The 19,980-nt window shown below is 39.9% G+C and overlaps 1 protein-coding gene across 3 annotated transcripts; it reads left to right on the top strand.

Moving 5' to 3' along the window:
* The first annotated feature begins 843 nt into the window (after positions 1-843).
* On the top strand, positions 844-8,579 carry LOC115181230 (kelch domain-containing protein 1). 3 transcript variants are annotated; one of them, XM_029743251.1, is made up of 14 exons: positions 844-1,069; positions 1,432-1,555; positions 1,738-1,808; positions 3,439-3,556; positions 3,731-3,843; positions 5,391-5,475; positions 5,563-5,646; positions 6,652-6,732; positions 6,930-6,988; positions 7,116-7,225; positions 7,357-7,429; positions 7,683-7,782; positions 7,879-7,931; positions 8,384-8,579. In XM_029743251.1, exons 2-14 carry the CDS (start codon positions 1,448-1,450, stop codon positions 8,502-8,504), a joined length of 1,176 nt encoding a protein of 391 aa, XP_029599111.1. In that variant the 5' UTR covers positions 844-1,069; positions 1,432-1,447; the 3' UTR covers positions 8,505-8,579. The 3 variants fall into 3 exon arrangements, 2 of the variants coding, with proteins under 2 accessions (XP_029599111.1, XP_029599110.1); XM_029743250.1 differs by lacking the exon at positions 844-1,069 and having other exon boundaries at positions 1,278-1,555; XR_003873325.1 differs by lacking the exons at positions 844-1,069; positions 7,357-7,429 and having other exon boundaries at positions 1,278-1,555; positions 8,384-8,469.
* The last annotated feature ends 11,401 nt before the right edge of the window (positions 8,580-19,980 follow it).

Here is a 19,980-nt window from a genome sequence, read left to right as displayed (position 1 = left end):
GTGTGTTTCACAGCCTCTGAACCACCTTACTCTGAATAGAGTTGCCCCTGGTCATAGCTTTAGGATTGTACCCAATCCCAATTTGAACTCCATCTCCTTCTCTCACCCACATACCCCACACACACAATATAGTTTTTACATTAGTGTTGTAATGATGCTATTATTTGGTTACATATGTGTTAATTGTTTTTACTTCTATTGTCAAATCAAATCCAATCAAATTTCTGTTGATAATTTTGTTGTTAATTGTGTTGCCAATTTGAATAAATGTATTTTATGTACAAAATGTATTGTTTTTATTGCATTTAGATTTCAGGAAGAATTTCCCTGTAAATTTGCAGCATTATACCAGCACTAGAGCTGCCAGCTTCATCCTGTTCATTTTACTTTACAGCAGAGATGTAAAATATATTACAGCATCTCTACTGTAAAGCAAAATTAAAGCTCTGGTGCCCGTATAATCCTGCACATTTACAGGGAAAAGTTTTACAGTGTAATAATACTCTTGATTTATAGTAACCCTGTAGAATACTTTTACACTGTTTCATGCTATTTTACCTTTAGTCGTTTTCTCCCCAACACTTACAACAATAGATCAATATAGCTCACCGGATCCACCACTGTGTATGGGCTAAGACACAGCAGCCCAACAGAACTACCTTAAAAGACTGACTAAACTTGGTGAACAAAATAAGTCAAATTTAACAGGGCTCAAGCCTTAGAGATGTCAATCAATCAATGTATGGATTCTGTGAGGATGGATGGTTGTTTCTATCCAATCAAAGACTTGGTTCCAATCATAATACAGACTGCTGGCTCACGTTTCGATTCACATCACTTGATACGCGAAGTGTAACAGAATGTGAACTATCGCACGACCACGCTGATCCCAGCAGGCTATTTCAAACATGACACATGATATGTTTCTGCCCTCAGAATTCCATATGAGTGAAGTGAAGGGACGAGCTGCCCGTTGCATAAACAAGCACACACCGCTAACCACAGGCAAAACAAACTGCTCATAGGGAGTGGTATAAGGAGAGTGGAACAGGCAGAGGAGAGGTATTCGGTGAGTGTTGTGGTATTTTCAGGTAAGGGGGCGTAGCCAGAGGGAGTAATGGTCTGGTGACAAGATGACATGCCCTTTGACCCTCCGCTACAACAAACGCTGTCAGGGCAAAAACAACTTGTTTTTTCCTAGAGGTTGGAGCGTCTCAGAAACAGATACTTAAAAACAGCCAGCCCCTGCACATTCTATTCACTGCCAAAGTCTGTAGTCAAAATGAGCAGCTTGGTCCTATGAAAAATAAAAAGTTTTAAACAGATTTGGGTCAGGGAAAATAAAAGTCCTGGCAGAGAAGATAAAAGTCCTGGCATGGAGATCTTTGTACATTTCTTTCTCTCATTTTCATTGTGTTTTCACTTTCTAAGAAGTTTTCTGGAAACTATGGATTCTGCAGTTGAGAAACACTGTGTGGAACTTATTGCCCTCGAGCGAAGTGGTCACACAGCTGTAGTAAAGGGAAATACTCTGCATGTCTGGGGAGGCTACATGGTAAGCCTCAAACATGATCTGTAAATTCCCTTCCTGCAGCTATCTTGAAAGCATTCCTAATTGATGGTGTTGTTTAAAATTGATGTTTAGCATTCACATATACTATATAACATACATGTTGCTGATAGACTATATGAATGTTTTTTCACTAGTAATGGAGGAACCTTTTTTTTGTTCTGCAGTCAACCGCTGGCAGTGAAGTTTTCCTACCCAGTGAGGAAATCTGGTTGTATGACTTAGAAAGAGGTGTATGGTAAGAATATCAATGGAATTCTAACATAGTGTTTGTGCATATGGGCTGTATATAACACATTGTAAAGAATATGAATGGAGAAGTAGTTTGGGTTTAACACTGTATCTGGATATTCCATCTGTAGATGCTCTACACACATTTCAACTAACTATCTACGAACCCTAACCCTAGACTGGTCTATAGTGGTCTATAGTATTAGACTGGTCTATAGTATTAGACTGGTCTATAGTGGTCTATAGTATTAGACTGGTCTATAGTATTAGACAGGTCTATAGTGGTCTATAGTATTAGACTGGTCTATAGTGGTCTATAGTATTAGACTGGTTTATAGTGGTCTATAGTATTAGACTGGTCTATAGTATTAGACTGGTCTATAGTGGTCTATAGTATTAGACTGGTTTATAGTATTAGACTGGTCTATAGTGGTCTATAGTATTAGACTGGTCTATAGTGGTCTATAGTATTAGACTGGTCTATAGTGGTCTATAGTATTAGACTGGTCTATAGTATTAGACTGGTCTATAGTGGTCTATAGTATTAGACTGGTCTATAGTATTAGACTGGTCTATAGTGGTCTATAGTATTAGACTGGTCTATAGTGGTCTATAGTATTAGACTGGTTTATAGTGGTCTATAGTATTAGACTGGTCTATAGTGGTCTATAGTATTAGACTGGTCTATAGTATTAGACTGGTCTATAGTGGTCTATAGTATTAGACTGGTCTATAGTGGTCTATAGTATTAGACTGGTCTATAGTATTAGACTGGTCTATAGTGGTCTATAGTATTAGACTGGTTTATAGTGGTCTATAGTATTAGACTGGTCTATAATATTAGACTGGTCTATAGTGGTCTATAGTATTAGACTGGTCTATAGTATTAGACTGGTCTATAGTGGTCTATAGTATTAGACTGGTCTATAGTATTAGACTGGTCTATAGTGGTCTATAGTATTAGACTGGTCTATAATATTAGACTGGTCTATAGTGGTCTATAGTATTAGACTGGTCTATAGTATTAGACTGGTCTATAGTGGTCTATAGTATTAGACTGGTCTATAGTATTAGACGGTCTATAGTGTCTATAGTATTAGACTAGACTGGTCTATAGTATTAGACTGGTCTATAGTATTAGACTGGGTCTATAGTGGTCTATAGTATTAGACTGGTCTATAGTATTAGACTGGTCTATAGTGGTCTATAGTATTAGACTGGTCTATAGTATTAGACTGGTCTATAGTGGTCTATAGTATTAGACTGGTCTATAGTATTAGACTGGTCTATAGTGGTCTATAGAATTAGACTGGTCTATAGTGGTCTATAGTATTAGACTGGTTTATAGTGGTCTATAGTATTAGACTGGTTTATAGTGGTCTATAGTGTCAGACTGGTTTATAGTGGTCTATAAGACTGGTCGATATGGGTTTATAGTGGTCTTTAGTTCAAGACTGGTTCATTGTGCTGGTCTACAGTAGTCTATAGTGCTGCACTGGTCTTATCTTCAGTTTGAACCCAGAATGTGAAGTCTACCCACAAGCCAAATTTGCATTAAGACTTAGCGATGTTGCCTGTAACTTAAATGTGTATGCTGTGTGTATTTATAGTTGGTTTATTCATTTTATCTTCTGAAGGGAAATGTGTCAAATGTCAGGAGAGATCCCGCCCCCCATGTCAGGCACCTGCAGCTGCTTTCTAAATGGCCACATGTACATATTCGGGGGATATGATGACATGGGACAGACCAATCAGGTGAGCTAGCTCAGCAGAAACTGTAGTGCCCCTGATGTGCAAATATTTTTCAGAAAATCACCAAAAGCTTATTAATCATAATAAAGCTTCCTTTGTTATGAGACAGTTCAGATGGGTTCAAACTCTAGCTTCAGAGACACATGTATTACATTCCGAAAAGATGTGTGCTTGCAGCTTTACCGCGTCAACCTCCTGGATGGGGACTACAGTTGGAAGAAAGTGAAAGCTGAGAGTGGCTCTCCTCCTTCACCCAGAGATAAACTGTGCTGCTGGGTTTTCAACAACAGGTCAGTAACATATAATATTACAATGCAACATCCATTGCAGTATTGCTACAAACAGGAAGATAGTCAGGGTTCAAATGACACATCTAAGGGGATACTGTGAGATTCTGGCAATTAGCAATTAGCCAATGCTAGCTAGCCTTAGTTCAATGACTGGAAGTCTACAGGTACAGTAGCACCAGACTACAAAAAAAAATAGAATAATAATATATAAAACAGCTTGATTGACAGAATCTCGCAGTATCCCTTTAAAGGCTACTATTGGGGGTGTTGTACAAATAGTTGCCTGGACCAACTAAATCTTAAACACAAGTGTGGGCGGTTTCCCATGTTTATTGTTTTGTCTTTGGGAGAATCTTTTAATTTTTCCCAATTAAGAATGTTCCATTCAATAAGGTCACCTACTTTGAGAATGTTCCATTCCATAAGGTCACCTACTTTGAGAATGTTCCATTCTGTAGGGTCACCTACTTTGAGAATGTTCCATTCCATAAGGTCACCTACTTTGAGAATGTTCCATTCTGTAGGGTCACCTACTTTGAGAATGTTCCATTCCATAAGGTCACCTACTTTGAGAATGTTCCATTCAATAAGGTCACCTACTTTGAGAATGTTCCATTCCATAAGGTCACCTACTTTGAGAATGTTCCATTCTGTAGGGTCACCTACTTTGAGAATGTTCCATTCTGTAGGGTCACCTACTTTGAGAATGTTCCATTCCATAAGGTCACCTACTTTGAGAATGTTCCATTCCATAAGGTCACCTACTTTGAGAATGTTCCATTCAATAAGGTCACCTACTTTGAGAATGTTCCATTCCATAAGGTCACCTACTTTGAGAATGTTCCATTCCATAAGGTCACCTACTTTGAGAATGTTCCATTCCATAAGGTCACCTACTTTGAGAATGTTCCATTCTGTAGGGTCACCTACTTTGAGAATGTTCCATTCTGTAGGGTCACCTACTTTGAGAATGTTCCATTCCATAAGGTCACCTACTTTGAGAATGTTCCATTCTGTAGGGTCACCTACTTTGAGAATGTTCCATTCTGTAGGGTCACCTACTTTGAGAATGTTCCATTCTGTAGGGTCACCTACTTTGAGAATGTTCCATTCTGTAGGGTCACCTACTTTGAGAATGTTCCATTCTGTAGGGTCACCTACTTTGAGAATGTTCCATTCCATAAGGTCACCTACTTTGAGAATGTTCCATTCTGTAGGGTCACCTACTTTGAGAATGTTCCATTCAATAAGGTCACCTACTTTGAGAATGTTCCATTCTGTAGGGTCACCTACTTTGAGAATGTTCCATTCAATAAGGTCACCTACTTTGAGAATCTTCCATTCTGTAGGGTCACCTACTTTGAGAATGTTCCATTTTGTAGGGTCACCTACTTTGAGAATCTTCCATTCTGTAGGGTCACCTACTTTGAGAATCTTCCATTCTGTAGGGTCACCTACTTTGAGAATGTTCCATTCTGTAGGGTCACCTACTTTGAGAATCTTCCATTCTGTAGGGTCACCTACTTTGAGAATCTTCCATTCTGTAGGGTCACCTACTTTGGTGGATATGGTCACAAGACACTTGATGACATCATGGATGACAAAAGCTTCATCGTGGACACGGCATCATTGGTACATTTTTGCTTTTTGTTTATGATTGTGTCCAAACGTATGAATTACAACCACTATTTTCAATGTTTTGTATTGTGTGTTCTGTAGGAGCAGAACGTTGGTTGGGGATGGAACAATGAAGTCCACGTTTTTGATACAACACTAGCCAGCTGGATGGAACCACAGAGCTCTGTAAGACAGACACACACTGTATGTTTACATCACAACATAACTTCACCATGTGGAACAGAGTTAAGAACGTACCGTAACCTTACTCCACAGTTAGCTTGAAACGTTGCTGATGGAGCTATCCAATCAGTACCTGTTGTATAGCTCAATCCGTTTCTACATTGTCAAGCTGGTGGTCACATGTGTTGGTGACATAGAGGACTCAGGTTCAAGCCCAGTCAGAGGAGAGATAAAGGAACCTGGTTCAAGTCCAGTCAGAGGAGAGACAAAGGAACCTGGTTCAAGTCTAGTCAGAGGAGAGATAAAGGAACCTGGTTCAAGTCTAGTCAGTGGAGAGATAAAGGAACCTGGTTCAAGTCCAGTCAGAGGAGAGATAAAGGAACCTGGTTCAAGTCTAGTCAGTGGAGAGGTAGAGGACCCTGGTTCAAGTCCAGTCAGAGGAGAGATAAAGGAACCTGGTTCAAGCCCAGTCAGAGGAGAGGTAGGGGACCCTGATTCAAGCCCAGTCAGAGGAGAGGTAGAGGACTCTGGTTCAAGCCCAGTCAGAGGAGAGGTAGAGGACCCTGATTCAAGCCCAGTCAGAGGAGAGGTAGAGGACCCTGGTTCAAGCCCAGTCAGAGGAGAGATAAAGGAACCTGGTTCAAGTCTAGTCAGAGGAGAGGTAAAGGAACCTGGTTCAAGCCCAGTCAGAGGAGAGATAAAGGAACCTGGTTCAAGCCCAGTCAGAGGAGAGATAAAGGAACCTGGTTCAAGCCCAGTCAGAGGAGAGATAAAGGAACCTGGTTCAAGTCCAGTCAGAGGAGAGATAAAGGAACCTGGTTCAAGCCCAGTCAGAGGAGAGGTAGAGGACTTTGGTTCAAGCCCAGTCAGAGACAAGTTCAGTGAGGCAGCGCTATATGCTAAGCTAGCACAATGGTGCTGGTTATACATGCACTAATTAGTTATTTGCAGCCAAATAACAGTTTGTCATTTTGTACCTGTACTGTAAGTAGCTCTTTCTGACTACAGGGTCGTGCTCCTGCCCCCAGAGCTGCCCATGCAGGTGCAACACTTGGTCATAAAGGGTATGTCTATGGGGGCAGAGTACTGGTGAGTACTCTGTTGAGTTGAACTCCTCCTCACGTATTGTATTGCATTGATGCAGAGACACAGAAACCCCTAAAACATTGCTAATATTAATGGGATCACAGTGCTTACAGTACAGTCAAGTTTAATACTTGACTCAAGTGTGTTGACCTGTTTTGGAATGTTCAGTGGTTAGCCCTTCCTTCTCCCCTTCCCTTTAGGAAACCACACCAAGTGACATTCATTGTCTAGATCTAGAATCATGGACATGGTCTGAAATGTAGGTATTTATATTTCACTCTTTCAAATGCTCATCTTTAAAACGGTCAAGTGTTTATCATAATAACAGCTTTGGTGTGTTTTTTTTTTTTAAAGACTTAACTGTTCTCTCCAAATGTCTTCTCCAGAGTGCCAACATCCACTGTGCCAGGGGGAAGGTCATGGCACAGCCTCACTGCTGTATCTGATAACACTTTGTTTCTATTTGGTGGACTGAATGTAGACTGCAAACCAATGAGTAAGTCATTTACCCATTTAGTCCCAGTTGGACAAAATCCTTCCTCAGCTGTAACTCAACCATTTGAACCTCCTAGAAAACCTTCTGTTCCATGGAGTTATTTCTTTCTTGTATCTATTATGCTTCTGTAGGTGATAGATGGGTTTTAGATGTTGACACAAAGACATGGAGGGAGTTTGACCATCCAAACAACAACAAACCAAGGTAGTACAGTAGCTGACAGTTTAGCATCATGTTAAATCTAGTTCCTAATCTGATTCAACTGGTATGACTGGTATGACTCCCTGATAAAATAAAGGTTCAATCAGAACGCATTCCATTACCATCTCATCTGAAGTCTGTAAGTGCAGATCAAGGAGTGAAGAGAAATTAGCCTAAAATGTACAATGATTAAAATGAGTGCACATTCTCTGTACTTTGATGAAATCCCCCATTTCATTGCCTTTCATCCCTGCAGGTTGTGGCACACAGCAAGCCAAGCAAAGGACTCTGACGTCATTGTGTTTGGGGGTAGTTGTGACTACGTCCTCCTAGTAGGAACGTATGAGAATTTGAAGGTATGACGATAGCCTTCAGCCAAATCATCACAGTAGCCCTGGTTTATGTAAAATCATTGACACTACAACTAACTGTTTGTTTTCACATGTTTTCAGGGCCACAGCAATGATGCACTTGTTTTCCAGACCCAGCCTTATCCCCTCTTTCGGTAAACTTTCTCATAATAATCACAGATTTTATTTAAGTCACATGTAATGTCCATTTTCATCGTCCCTTAAAGCAGAAATCAGCAGTCGAAACGATAACAAAGTGTTTTCCCCTGCCCCTGTTTTGGTATGGGGCTGGAGAGGGAGAAACCACTCAAATTTATAGACAGAGCTATGGATGGAGGGACTGACCATCCATGATATCAACATGATAGTTTTAACCATGGTCTGAGGCTATATGGTGTTTATTTAAATTCACTTTGTTTACAAACATTGGAGTAAAACAAGATTATATTCCGGGTTCTGATGGGGTACGACAGTTGAACTAAGCTCATGAGGCGTTGATAAGTTATAGTCTTCAAGAAACAATGGGTAGATATCATTCATTTATATGTCCAAAAATGGATGTGGCAAATGCTGATTTCCACTTTAAACATGTTGTTTTTTCTTACAGGATATGTGTGGACTGCATAGCAAAGAATGTGAATAACTGCAAGATTCTTCAAAACCAGCTTCCATCTCTGCCCCGGAAACTACTGGAAGCTGTACAGAGGAGAACGTCCAGAAATATATAATACATATAGTGCATTCAGAAAGTATTCAGACACCTTGACTTTTCCCCGATTTTGTTACGTTTCAGCCTTATTCTAAAATGGATTAAATTGTTTTTTCCCTTCATCAATCTACACACAATACCCCATAATGACAAAGATTATTTTTTTTATTGAAATATCACATTTACGTAGGTATTCAGACCCTTTGCTCAGTACTATGTTAAAGTACTTTTGGCAGCGATTACAGCCTCGAGTCTTATTGGGTATGACGCTACAAACTTGGCACACCTGTATTTGGGGAACTTCTCCCATTCCTCTCTGCAGATCCTCTCAAGCTCTGTCAGGTTGGATGGGAAACGCCGCTGCACAGCTATTTTCAGGTCTCTCCATAGATGTTCGATCGGGTTTAAGTCCGGGCTCTGGCTGGGACACTCAAGGACATTCAGAGACTTGTCCTGAAGCCACTCTTGCGTTGTCTTGGCTGTAAGCTTAGGGTCATTGTCCTGTTGGAAGGTGAATATTCACCCCAGTCTGAGATCCTGAGTGTTCATCAAGGAAAGGGAAAGGGGGGATACCTAGTCAGTTGAACAACTGAATGCATTCAACTTAAATGTGTCTTCCGCATTTAACCCAACCCCTCTGAATCAGAGAGGTGCGGGGGGCTGCCGTAATCGACATACACATCATTGGCGCCCTGGAAACAGTGGGTTAACTGCCTTACTCAAGGACAGAATGACAGATTGTTACTCTCGGGATCTCTTTGTACTTTGCTCCGTTCATATTTGCCTTGGGGACCTTCAATGCTGCAGAAATGTTTTGGTACCATTCACCAGATCTGAGCCTCGTCACAATCCTTTCTCTGAGTTCTACGGACAATTCCTTCGACCTCATGGCTTGGTTTTTGCTCTGACATGCACTGTCAACTATGGGACCTTATATAGACAGGAGTGTGCCTTTCCAAATCATGTCCAATCGATTGAATTTACTACAGGTGGACTCCAATCAAGTTGTAGAAACATCTCAAGGACGATCAATGGAAACAGGATTCACCTGAGCTTAATTTTGAGGATCATAGCAAAGGGTCTGAATACTTATGTCAATAAGGTATTTCTGTTTTTTATTTGTAATATATTTGCAAAAAAAATTTAAAAATGTTTTTTGCTTCGTCATTATGGGGTATTGTGTTTATTGTTTTTTTAAATGAATTTTAGAATAAGGCTGTAACGTAACAAAATACTTTACGAAGGCACTGTATAGTAAAATCTAATAAAGATTATTTCAGAGAGATGGTATTCAACAGTAGAGGCTGCAGTAAAGTGATAATGCAGGACAGTAGAGTCTGCAGTAAAGAGATAATGCAGGACAGTAGAGGCTGCAGTAAAGTGATAATGCAGAACAGTAGAGGCTGCAGTAAAGCGATAATGCAGATCAGTAGAGACTGCAGTAAAGAGATAATGCAGAACAGTAGAGGCTGCAGTAAAGCGATAATGCAGAGTATGTCGACATTTACAGGTTATGTGGGGACGTTCTGTCCTGCAAAACATTTATTCACGTATTATACGTGTATAAAACCCCACACTTCAAGAGTCAATGACCAACCTTGATTAAATACTTATTTTAATCTTTTTTTTATAAGTATTTCAGCAAGATCAGTCAATGTCTCTTCAAGTTTGTTGTTTTCTAAGCCTAGGACTAGGGTTAGGCAAATATGTGTTTTGGTTCCCATGCTGCTTTCCTGTCAGTGCCAGCACATTGAATATCTGTGCACAGGGATCTACCTCCATTTTGTTGACTTGATTTATCTGTACATATTTCAATGTTTTACAGATTATTGTATATGCTATGCATGAATGTGTCCTGAAGTAACAGCTCAGGTGGAATAAAGATATACACAGACCATTCACACTACTGTTGTCAACAAAAAAAGACATGTTGATGTCACTTTGGCCTCTCTGAAAGAGTTGGACAGAATCTGAGCTGACGTCAGCTAAAAAGACCTGAGAGAACAGTGAGTACTGTTACTGCTGGACTTGAGAGAACAGTGAGTATTGTCACAAAGTGGCCCTTTGGGGTGTATATCCTGGCTCCCCCCTCTCTCACTCTCTCTCTCCCACCACAAGTTATATGACTTTACGACAGGTCATAAATTCCTGGCAGAGACTCTCTCTCCCTGGTTATGCAGAAAGAGAGGGGAAATAAACTTATGGAGCAAAGAGCTTCTCTTTGTTCAACTTCTATTCCCCAAAATTGGAGGATTAAACAATATTTATATTTTTGAGGATGTTTTAGAAAGAGTGTTAGAGTGTTTTCTATCTAAATCTACCAATTATATGCATATCCTAGCTTCTGGGCCTGAGTAGCAGGCAGTTTACTTTGGGCACGCTTTTCATCCGGACATGAAAATACTGCCCCCTAGCCCGAAGAGGTTAACCAGCGTCTCTGATGAACTCTACAGGACGATCGAGTGTTTTCAACGGAGAGACAACAATGACATACGAGTGTAAATATGTACATTCCAAATTCTTTCAGAATGAGTGCAAAGTATTAGCATGTCTATGAGTACTATTATCCACTGTGTGTTGTGAATCCATTTTGTCTTTCCAGCTCTTTCTCAGTCCCCACCCCTTTCCTTTGTCTACCAAGCGTCATATCGGCTTCGTCCACTAGGGACTTTTTCTTTGTATCATGCAGTAACCGAAATATCTACAGTTTTTTTGTTATGTAATTCTGTGTGATTATTATAAAAAATAATTAAGCCAATTTGTATATCGCTGATTCATGATTTAGGCTAGAGTTCGTGCAGATATCCAAAGGGTTTGTGACGTTCAGTAATGAAAACTGACGAGGTAATAATAACAATTCATTAATAAGCGACTGTTTTGATAAGATATGAAAATATCTGAAGAGTTATATTCGGGAAATTGACACTTTATAAACAACATGTTCCCGTGGTGCCCCGGCTTCCTAGTTAATTAAAGTTTGCATGATTAGTTTAATCACGTAATAATAATTACACATAGAGAATTGATTTGATAAATAACAGTCTTCACAATTAATGATTTTCCAGACACAACAGTATTGACACTGCTGGACTTGGCAGAACTGTGAGTATTGTCACTGCTGGACTTGGCAGAACCGTGAGTATTGTCACTGCTGGACTTGGCAGAACCGTGAGTATTGTCACTGCTGTACTTGGCAGAACCGTGAGTATTGTCACTGCTGGACTTGGCAGAACCGTGAGTAGTGTTACTGCTGGACTTGGCAGAAACGTGAGTATTGTTACTGCTAGACTTGGCAGAAACGTGATTATTGTCACTGCTGGACTTGGCAGAACCGTGAGTATTGTCACTGCTGGACTTGGCAGAACCGTGAGTATTGTCACTGCTGTACTTGGCAGAACCGTGAGTATTGTCACTGCTGGACTTGGCAGAAATGTGAGTATTGTCACTGCTGTACTTGGCAGAACCGGGAGTATTGTCACTGCTGGACTTGGCAGAACCGTGAGTATTGTCACTGCTGGACTTGGCAGAACCGTGAGTATTGTTACTGCTGGACTTGGCAGAAACATGAGTATTGTCACTGCTGGACTTGGCAGAACCGTGAGTATTGTCACTGCTGGACTTGGTAGAACCGTGAGTATTGTCACTGCTGGACTTGGCAGAACCGTGAGTATTGTCACTGCTGGACTTGGCAGAACCGTGAGTATTGTCACTGCTGGACTTGGCAGAACTGTGAGTATTGTCACTGCTGGACTTGGCAGAACCGTGAGTATTGTCACTGCTGTACTTGGCAGAACCGTGAGTATTGTCACTGCTGGACTTGGCAGAACCGTGAGTAGTGTTACTGCTGGACTTGGCAGAAACGTGAGTATTGTTACTGCTAGACTTGGCAGAAACGTGATTATTGTCACTGCTGGACTTGGCAGAACCGTGAGTATTGTCACTGCTGGACTTGGCAGAACCGTGAGTATTGTCACTGCTGTACTTGGCAGAACCGTGAGTATTGTCACTGCTGGACTTGGCAGAAATGTGAGTATTGTCACTGCTGTACTTGGCAGAACCGTGAGTATTGTCACTGCTGGACTTGGCAGAACCATGAGTATTGTCACTGCTGGACTTGGCAGAACCGTGAGTATTGTCACTGCTGGATTTGGCAGAACCGTGAGTATTGTCACTGCTGTACTTGGCAGAAACGTGAGTATTGTCACTGCTGGACTTGGCAGAACCGTGAGTATTGTCACTGCTGGACTTGGCAGAACCGTGAGTATTGTCACTGCTGGACTTGGTAGAACCGTGAGTATTGTCACTGCTGGACTTGGCAGAACCGTGAGTATTGTCACTGCTGGACTTGGCAGAACCGTGAGTATTGTCACTGCTGGACTTGGCAGAACCGTGAGTATTGTCACTGCTGATTCCTTTTGTAATAGAGTCCTCCGTTCCTCCTGATTAACCCCATGTGACCCATCTGGGTTTTCCATCTGGCATCCTTTGATGGTGCCACGTTGAAAGTCACTGAGCTCTTCAGTAAGGTCATTCTACTGCCAATGTTTGTCGATGGAGATTGCATGGCTGTGTGCTTGATTTTATACACCTGTCAGAAAAGGGCGTGGCTGAAAAAGCAGAATCCACTAATTTGAAGAGGTGCCCACATGCTTTTGTATATATAGGGTATCACTAAAGGCTAGTATCCCACTACTGTAATACAGTCACTACTTCCAACTTGCCAACAGTTTTCAACACTAGCAATTTCAATTTCTAAACTCAAACTCATCTGGTGAAATGAAGCAAGTCACACAATTTTTCTTTATGAAAACGACCCATTCTAGTTGTTATTTGACCTCTGACCTGGCTACAACATTGATGACAATAGTACTATTAATATGACCACCATAGCATATAGCTCCCCATAGCCTCCTCTGATTTCTGACTAGATTAACATTACCACTTGTTTAAAACAATACAGGCAAAACATCTCTCCAAAACAGAACAAAACATCAGTATCAATAATCCAAAGAAATGTGATTTTGTGTGTGTGTGTGTGTGTGTGTGTGTGTGTGTGTGTGTGTGTGTGTGTGTGTGTGTGTGTGTGAATAGACAGTGGTGTCTGTTATTCACACACAGGGAAGTAGTCAAGCCCAGAGAAGCAAACATACATCCGTCCTGCTCCAGTCTCCCTTCATCTAGCCCATATCCCCACAGCATCAAACGCAACAAATTCACACAGGTATACACACACACACACACACACACACACACACACACACACACACACACACACACACACACACACACACACACACACACACACACACACACACACACACACACAGAGCAAGAGAGGTATACAGGCACCATCTAGTGCTTTGCTCAGGAAAATCCTCTGAGATAGAAATACAGAGAATCATGTATCAAACTACATTGTTTTATATGTCTGTTAAACTTGTTTTATCTATTAAACTTGTTTTGTATATCTATTAAACTTGTTTTATCTATTAAACTTGTTTTGTATATCTATTAAACTTGTTTTATCTATTAAACTTGTTTTGTATATCTATTAAACTTGTTTTGTATATCTATTAAACTTGTTTTGTATATCTATTAAACTTGTTTTATCTATTAAACTTGTTTTGTATATCTATTAAACTTGATATATATATATATATATATATATATATATATATATATATATATCAGTTAATCTTGTACAGTATATCTATTAAACTTGTTGTATATATCTCTTAAACTTCATTTATATATAAAAAACGTGTTTAATCTATCTATTAAACTTGATTTATATATATTAAACTTGTTTTATCTATCTATTAAACTCATTTATATGTCTATAAAAGTCGTATATATCTATTAAACTTGTTTAATCTATCTATTAAACTTGATTTATATATATTAAACCTGTTTTATCTATCTATTAAACTCATATCTATAAAACTTGTTGTATATTTCTATTAAACTTGTTTTATCTATCTATTAAACTTGCTGTATATGTCTATTTAACTTGTTTTATATATCTGTTAACTTGTTTTATATATCTGTTAACTTGTTTTATATATCTATTAAACTTGTTTTATCTATCTATTAAACTTGATTTATATATATTAAACCTGTTTTATCTATCTATTAAACTCATATCTATAAAACTTGTTGTATATTTCTATTAAACTTGTTTTATCTATCTATTAAACTTGCTGTATATGTCTATTTAACTTGTTTTATATATCTGTTAACTTGTTTTATATATCTGTTAACTTGTTTTATATATCTATTAAACTTGTTTTATCTATCTATTAAACTTGATTTATATATATTAAATCTGTTTTATCTATCTATTAAAGTCATATCTATAAAACTTGTTGTATATTTCTATTAAACTTGTTTTATCTATCTATTAAACTTGCTGTATATGTCTATTTAACTTGTTTTATATATCTGTTAACTTGTTTTATATATCTATTAAACTTGTTTCATATATCTATTAAACTTGTATATACAGTTGAAGTCGGAAGTTTACATACAACTTAGCCAAATACATTTAAACTGGTTTTTTCGCAATTCCTGACACTTAATCCTAGTAAAAATTCCCTGTCTTAGGTCAGCTTTGATCAGCACTTTATTTTAAGAATGTGAAATGTCAGAATAATAATTGAGAGGATGATTTATTACTTTCATCACATTCCCAGTGGGTCAGAAGTTACATACACTCAATTAGTATTTGGTTGCATTGCATTTAAATTGTTTAACTTGGGTCAAACGTTTTGGGTAGCCTTCCACAAGCTTCCCACAATAAGTTGGGTGAATTTTGGCCCATTCCTCCTGACAGAGCTGGTGTAACTGAGTCAGGTTTGTAGGCCTCCTTGCTCGCACACACTTTTTCAGTTTTGCCCACAAATCTTATATAGGCTTGAGGTCAAGGCTTTGTGATGGCCACTCCATGACCATGACTTTGTTGTCCTTAAGCCATTTTGCCACAACTTTGGAAGTATGCTTGGGGTCATTGTTCATTTGGAAGACCCATTTGCGACCAAGCTTTAACTTCCTGACTTATGTCTTGAGATGTTGCTTCAATATATCCACAAAATTTCCCTTCCTCATGAAGCCATCTATTTTGTGAAGTGCACCAGTCCCTCCTGCAGCAAAGCACCCTCACAACATGATGCTGCCACCCCCGTGCTTCACGGTTGAGATGGTGTTCTTCGGCTTGCAAGTCTCCCCCTTTTTCCTCCAAACATAACGATGGTCATTATGGCCAAACAGTTCTATTTTTGTTTCCTCAGACCAGAGGACATTTCTCCAAAAAGTACGATCATTGTCCCCATGTGCAGTTGCAAACCGCAGTCTGGCTTTTTTTATGGTGGTTTTGGAGCAATGGCTTCTTCCTTGCTGAGCAGCCTTTCAGGTTATGTCGATATAGGACTCGTTTTACTGTGGATATAGATACTTTTGTACCTGTTTCCTCCAGCATCTTCACAAGGTCCTTTGCTGTTGTTCTGGGATTCATTTGCACTTTTCGCATCAAAGTATGTTCATCTCTAGGAAACAGAATGCGTCTCCTTCCTGAGCGGTATGACGGCTGCGTGGTCCCATGGTGTTGATACTTGCGTACGATTGTTTGTACAGATGAACGTGGTACCTTCAGGCGTTTGGAAATTGCTCCCAAGGATAAACCAGACTTGTGGAGGTCTACAATTTATTTTCTGAGGTCTTGGCTGATTTCTTTTGATTTTCCCATGATGTGAAGCAAAGAGGCACTGAGTTTGAAGGTAGGCCTTGAAATACATCCACAGGTACCCCTCCAATTGACTCAAATGATGTCAATTAGCCTATCAGAAGCTTCTAAAGCCATTACATCATTTTCTGGATTTTTCCAAGCTGTTTAAAGGCACAGTCAACTTAGTGCATGTAAACTTCTGACCCACTGGAATTGTGATACAATGAATTATAAGTGAAATAATCTGTCTGCAAACAATTGTTGGAAAAATGAATTGTGTCATGCACAAAGTAGACGTCCTAACCGACTTGCCAAAACTATAGTTTGTTAACAAGAAATTTGTGGTGTGGTAGAAACATTTGTTTAATGATTCCAACCTAAGTGTATGTAAACTTCTGACTTCAACTGTATCTGTTAAACTAGTTTTATCTATTAAACTTGTTTTATCTATTAATCTTGTTGTATATATCTGTTAAACTTGTTTTATATATCTATTAACCTCTTTTAAATCATATGCATTGTTAAGAAAGGAGAAACTACAAGTTTCCCAGACATCTTCTCAAGGTTGTATAATTCAATTGACTACAAAAGGAGCACAAGAAACAGCCACATTTTGACCCAGACGCGTGTTATTAGTGGTGTGAAACAGTGTTGAAGGATATCCAAAAGCTTCTGAGTCCCAAATGGCACCCTATTCCATTTATAGTGCACTACTTTTGACCAGAGCCCTATGCCAAAAGTAGTGCACTACATAGGGAATGGGCCCTGGGTCAATAGCACTGCACTACATTGGGATGCATCTTTTGTCTCTGAACCTGTTGCAGCCAGTCAGTAATTCTATCTTAGGGTCACCTACAATAACAGAGATAAATGCCCTGCAACCTCCTGCGACATGTTTTCAAACATTTGCCTTCCGTTGTGTTTCAAAATACGATTGAACTGAAATATGTTACACATGACCACGGCAGCGGGAAAATGTTTTGGGGTGGGGGTGTTATCGACGGGGGCGGGAAAGAGGGTATTTTTATCCCCTCTTTGCTGACGAGTATTTTTCTTTGCTCATACAGGAGTAATAAAGGCCTGGGCACTCATTTGGTGGAGCATTAATCATGTTTTATTGTGATTTATCAGGGGTTGATGCAGCAGTCACAGCGCTACTACTGTATGAACGTGACCACCCTATAATGTCATCAGTAATAGTGAGTGGAGGATGAAGGCTTGGTGGAAACTTTGATGAACACTGCCTAGTGTGTGTGTGTGTGTGTGTGTGTGTGTGTGTGTGTGTGTGTGTGTGTGTGTGTGTGTGTGTGTGTGTGTCTATCTGTCTCACTAAATGAGGACAGCATAAAATATTTCAAAGCTCCTTGGGATGAACCAAATGTTCAACTACATCTGACCCTAACCCAACTATATCTGACCCTAAAAAAACTATATCTGACCCTAACCCAACTATATCTGACCCTAACCCAACTATATCTGACCCTAACCATAACCCAACTATATCTGACCCTAACCATGACCCAACTACATCTGACCCTAACCCAACTATATCTGACCCTAAAAAAACTATATCTGACCCTAACCCAACTATATCTGACCCTAACCCAACTATATCTGACCCTAACCATAACCCAACTATATCTGACCCTAACCCAACTATATCTGACCCTAACCCAACTATATCTGAACCTAACCATAACCCAACTATATCTGACCCTCTCCAACTCAACAATATCTGACCCTAACCCAACTATATTTGACTCTAACCCAACTATATCTGACCCTAACCCCAAAATATCTGACCCTAACACTAACCCAACTATATCTGACCCTAACCCAACTATATTTGACTCTAACCCTTACACAACCATATCTGACCCCAACCCAACTATATCTGACCCTAACCCAACTATATTTGACTCTAACCCTTACACAACCATATCTGACCCCAACCCAACTATATCTGATTGTAACCCAACAATATCTGACCCTAACCAAACTATTTCTTACCCTAACCCAACTATATCTGACCCTAACCCAACTATATCTGACCCTAAGCCAACAATATCTGACCCTAACCCTAACCCAACTATATCTGACCCTAAACCAAACCCAACTATATCTGACCCTAAACCAACTATATCTGAACCTAAACCTAACCCAACTATATCTGACCCTAAACCAAACCCAACTATATCTGACCCTAACCCAACTATATCTGACCCTAAACCTAACCCAACTATATCTGACCCTAAACCTAACCCAATTATACCTGACCATAACCCAACTATATCGACCCTAAACCTAACCCAACTATTTCTGACCCTAAACCAAACCCCAATATTTTTGACCCTAAACCAAACCCAACTATTTCTGACCCTAAACCTAACCCAACTATTTCTGACCCTAAACCAAACCCAACTATATCGACCCTAAACCTAACCCAACTATTTCTGACCCTAAACCTAACCCAACTATATCGACACTAAACCTAACCCAACTATTTCTGACCCTAAACCAAACCCAACTATATCTGACCCTAAACCAAACTCAACTATATCTGACCCTAACTCTAAATCTAACCCAACTATAACCCAACTATATCGGCTGAACACACAGGTTAGGCTACTATACTGAATGATCTACTGCAGTATATACCAACTGTAGATCTCTCTTGATAATACACCTGGAAAGAAAATACCCCTCGAAAAATTGATTTTAGGTTAATTTAGGTCAAGTTTTGACTAATACAATATTTATCCACATAGATTTTTTCCTGTCAGCTTTTACGTACACTCCAGACTTATCAAAACTAGATCTAGAAGAATACTTTATTAATCCAGAGATGGAGAATGGTCTTCATCTCTACCCAACCCCTCCGATACACCACACACAGACATACACACATACAGACATACACACATACAGACACACACACACACACACACGCACACGCACACGCACACACACTCAATCGGTCTAAAGATGCCCTGCCCAGTTAGAGTGTGTGACCCCTAGCAGTCAGTGTTGGACTTCAGTACGGTCAGGACAGGGTCATGCCTCCACATCAGTGTGATGAGGGAAGTGACACATTACCACCATATTTGCATAGAAATTCAGAGCAAACACAGCCCTGGGCCCGTATCCACAAAGCCTCTCAGAGTAGGAGCTGATCTAGGATCAGTATTGCCTTTTAGATCTAATGAATAAGGTGTTTTGTGGATATGGGCCCAGGGCTTCAAGTGTATCGGAGGGGTTGGGTACAGATGAGTGGAGTATCACTTCCCAAAGCTGATGGCATGCGGGACAGTCAGCTTAAGTGCCAAAAAAGTAAATGAGGCATTTGGTTGAGTTATCACTTTAAAGAACCAGGTAGTGTAAAGTTTCACTCTATGGCTGATTGCATATGACACAGGCTTGTTTTGTTCTAGGCTATTTTATGTATCTTCCGGAACTTTCCGTCTGTTTTAAATGCTGTTTTTATTTTGAGAGGTCTGGTGAGATGGTGAACAGGCAAAGCGTCAATACAGGGCTAAGATTGAATCATACTACACCGGCCCCGACGCTCGTCTTATGTAGCAGGGCTTGCAAACTATTACAGACTACAAAGGGAAGCACAGCCGCGAGCTGCCTAGTGACACGAGCCTACCAGATGAGCTAAATCACTTCTATGATCGCTTCGAGGTAAGCAACACTAAGGCATGCATGAGAGCATCAGCTGTTCCGGACGACTGTGTGATCACGCTCTCCGTAGCTGACGTGAGTAAGACCTTTA

This window comes from Salmo trutta, unplaced genomic scaffold, assembly GCF_901001165.1.
Source record: "Salmo trutta unplaced genomic scaffold, fSalTru1.1, whole genome shotgun sequence".
NCBI classification, from domain to species: domain Eukaryota; kingdom Metazoa; phylum Chordata; class Actinopteri; order Salmoniformes; family Salmonidae; genus Salmo; species Salmo trutta.
Note: the sequence above shows the minus strand (reverse complement) of the source record. Positions and strands in the feature narration are given on the sequence as shown.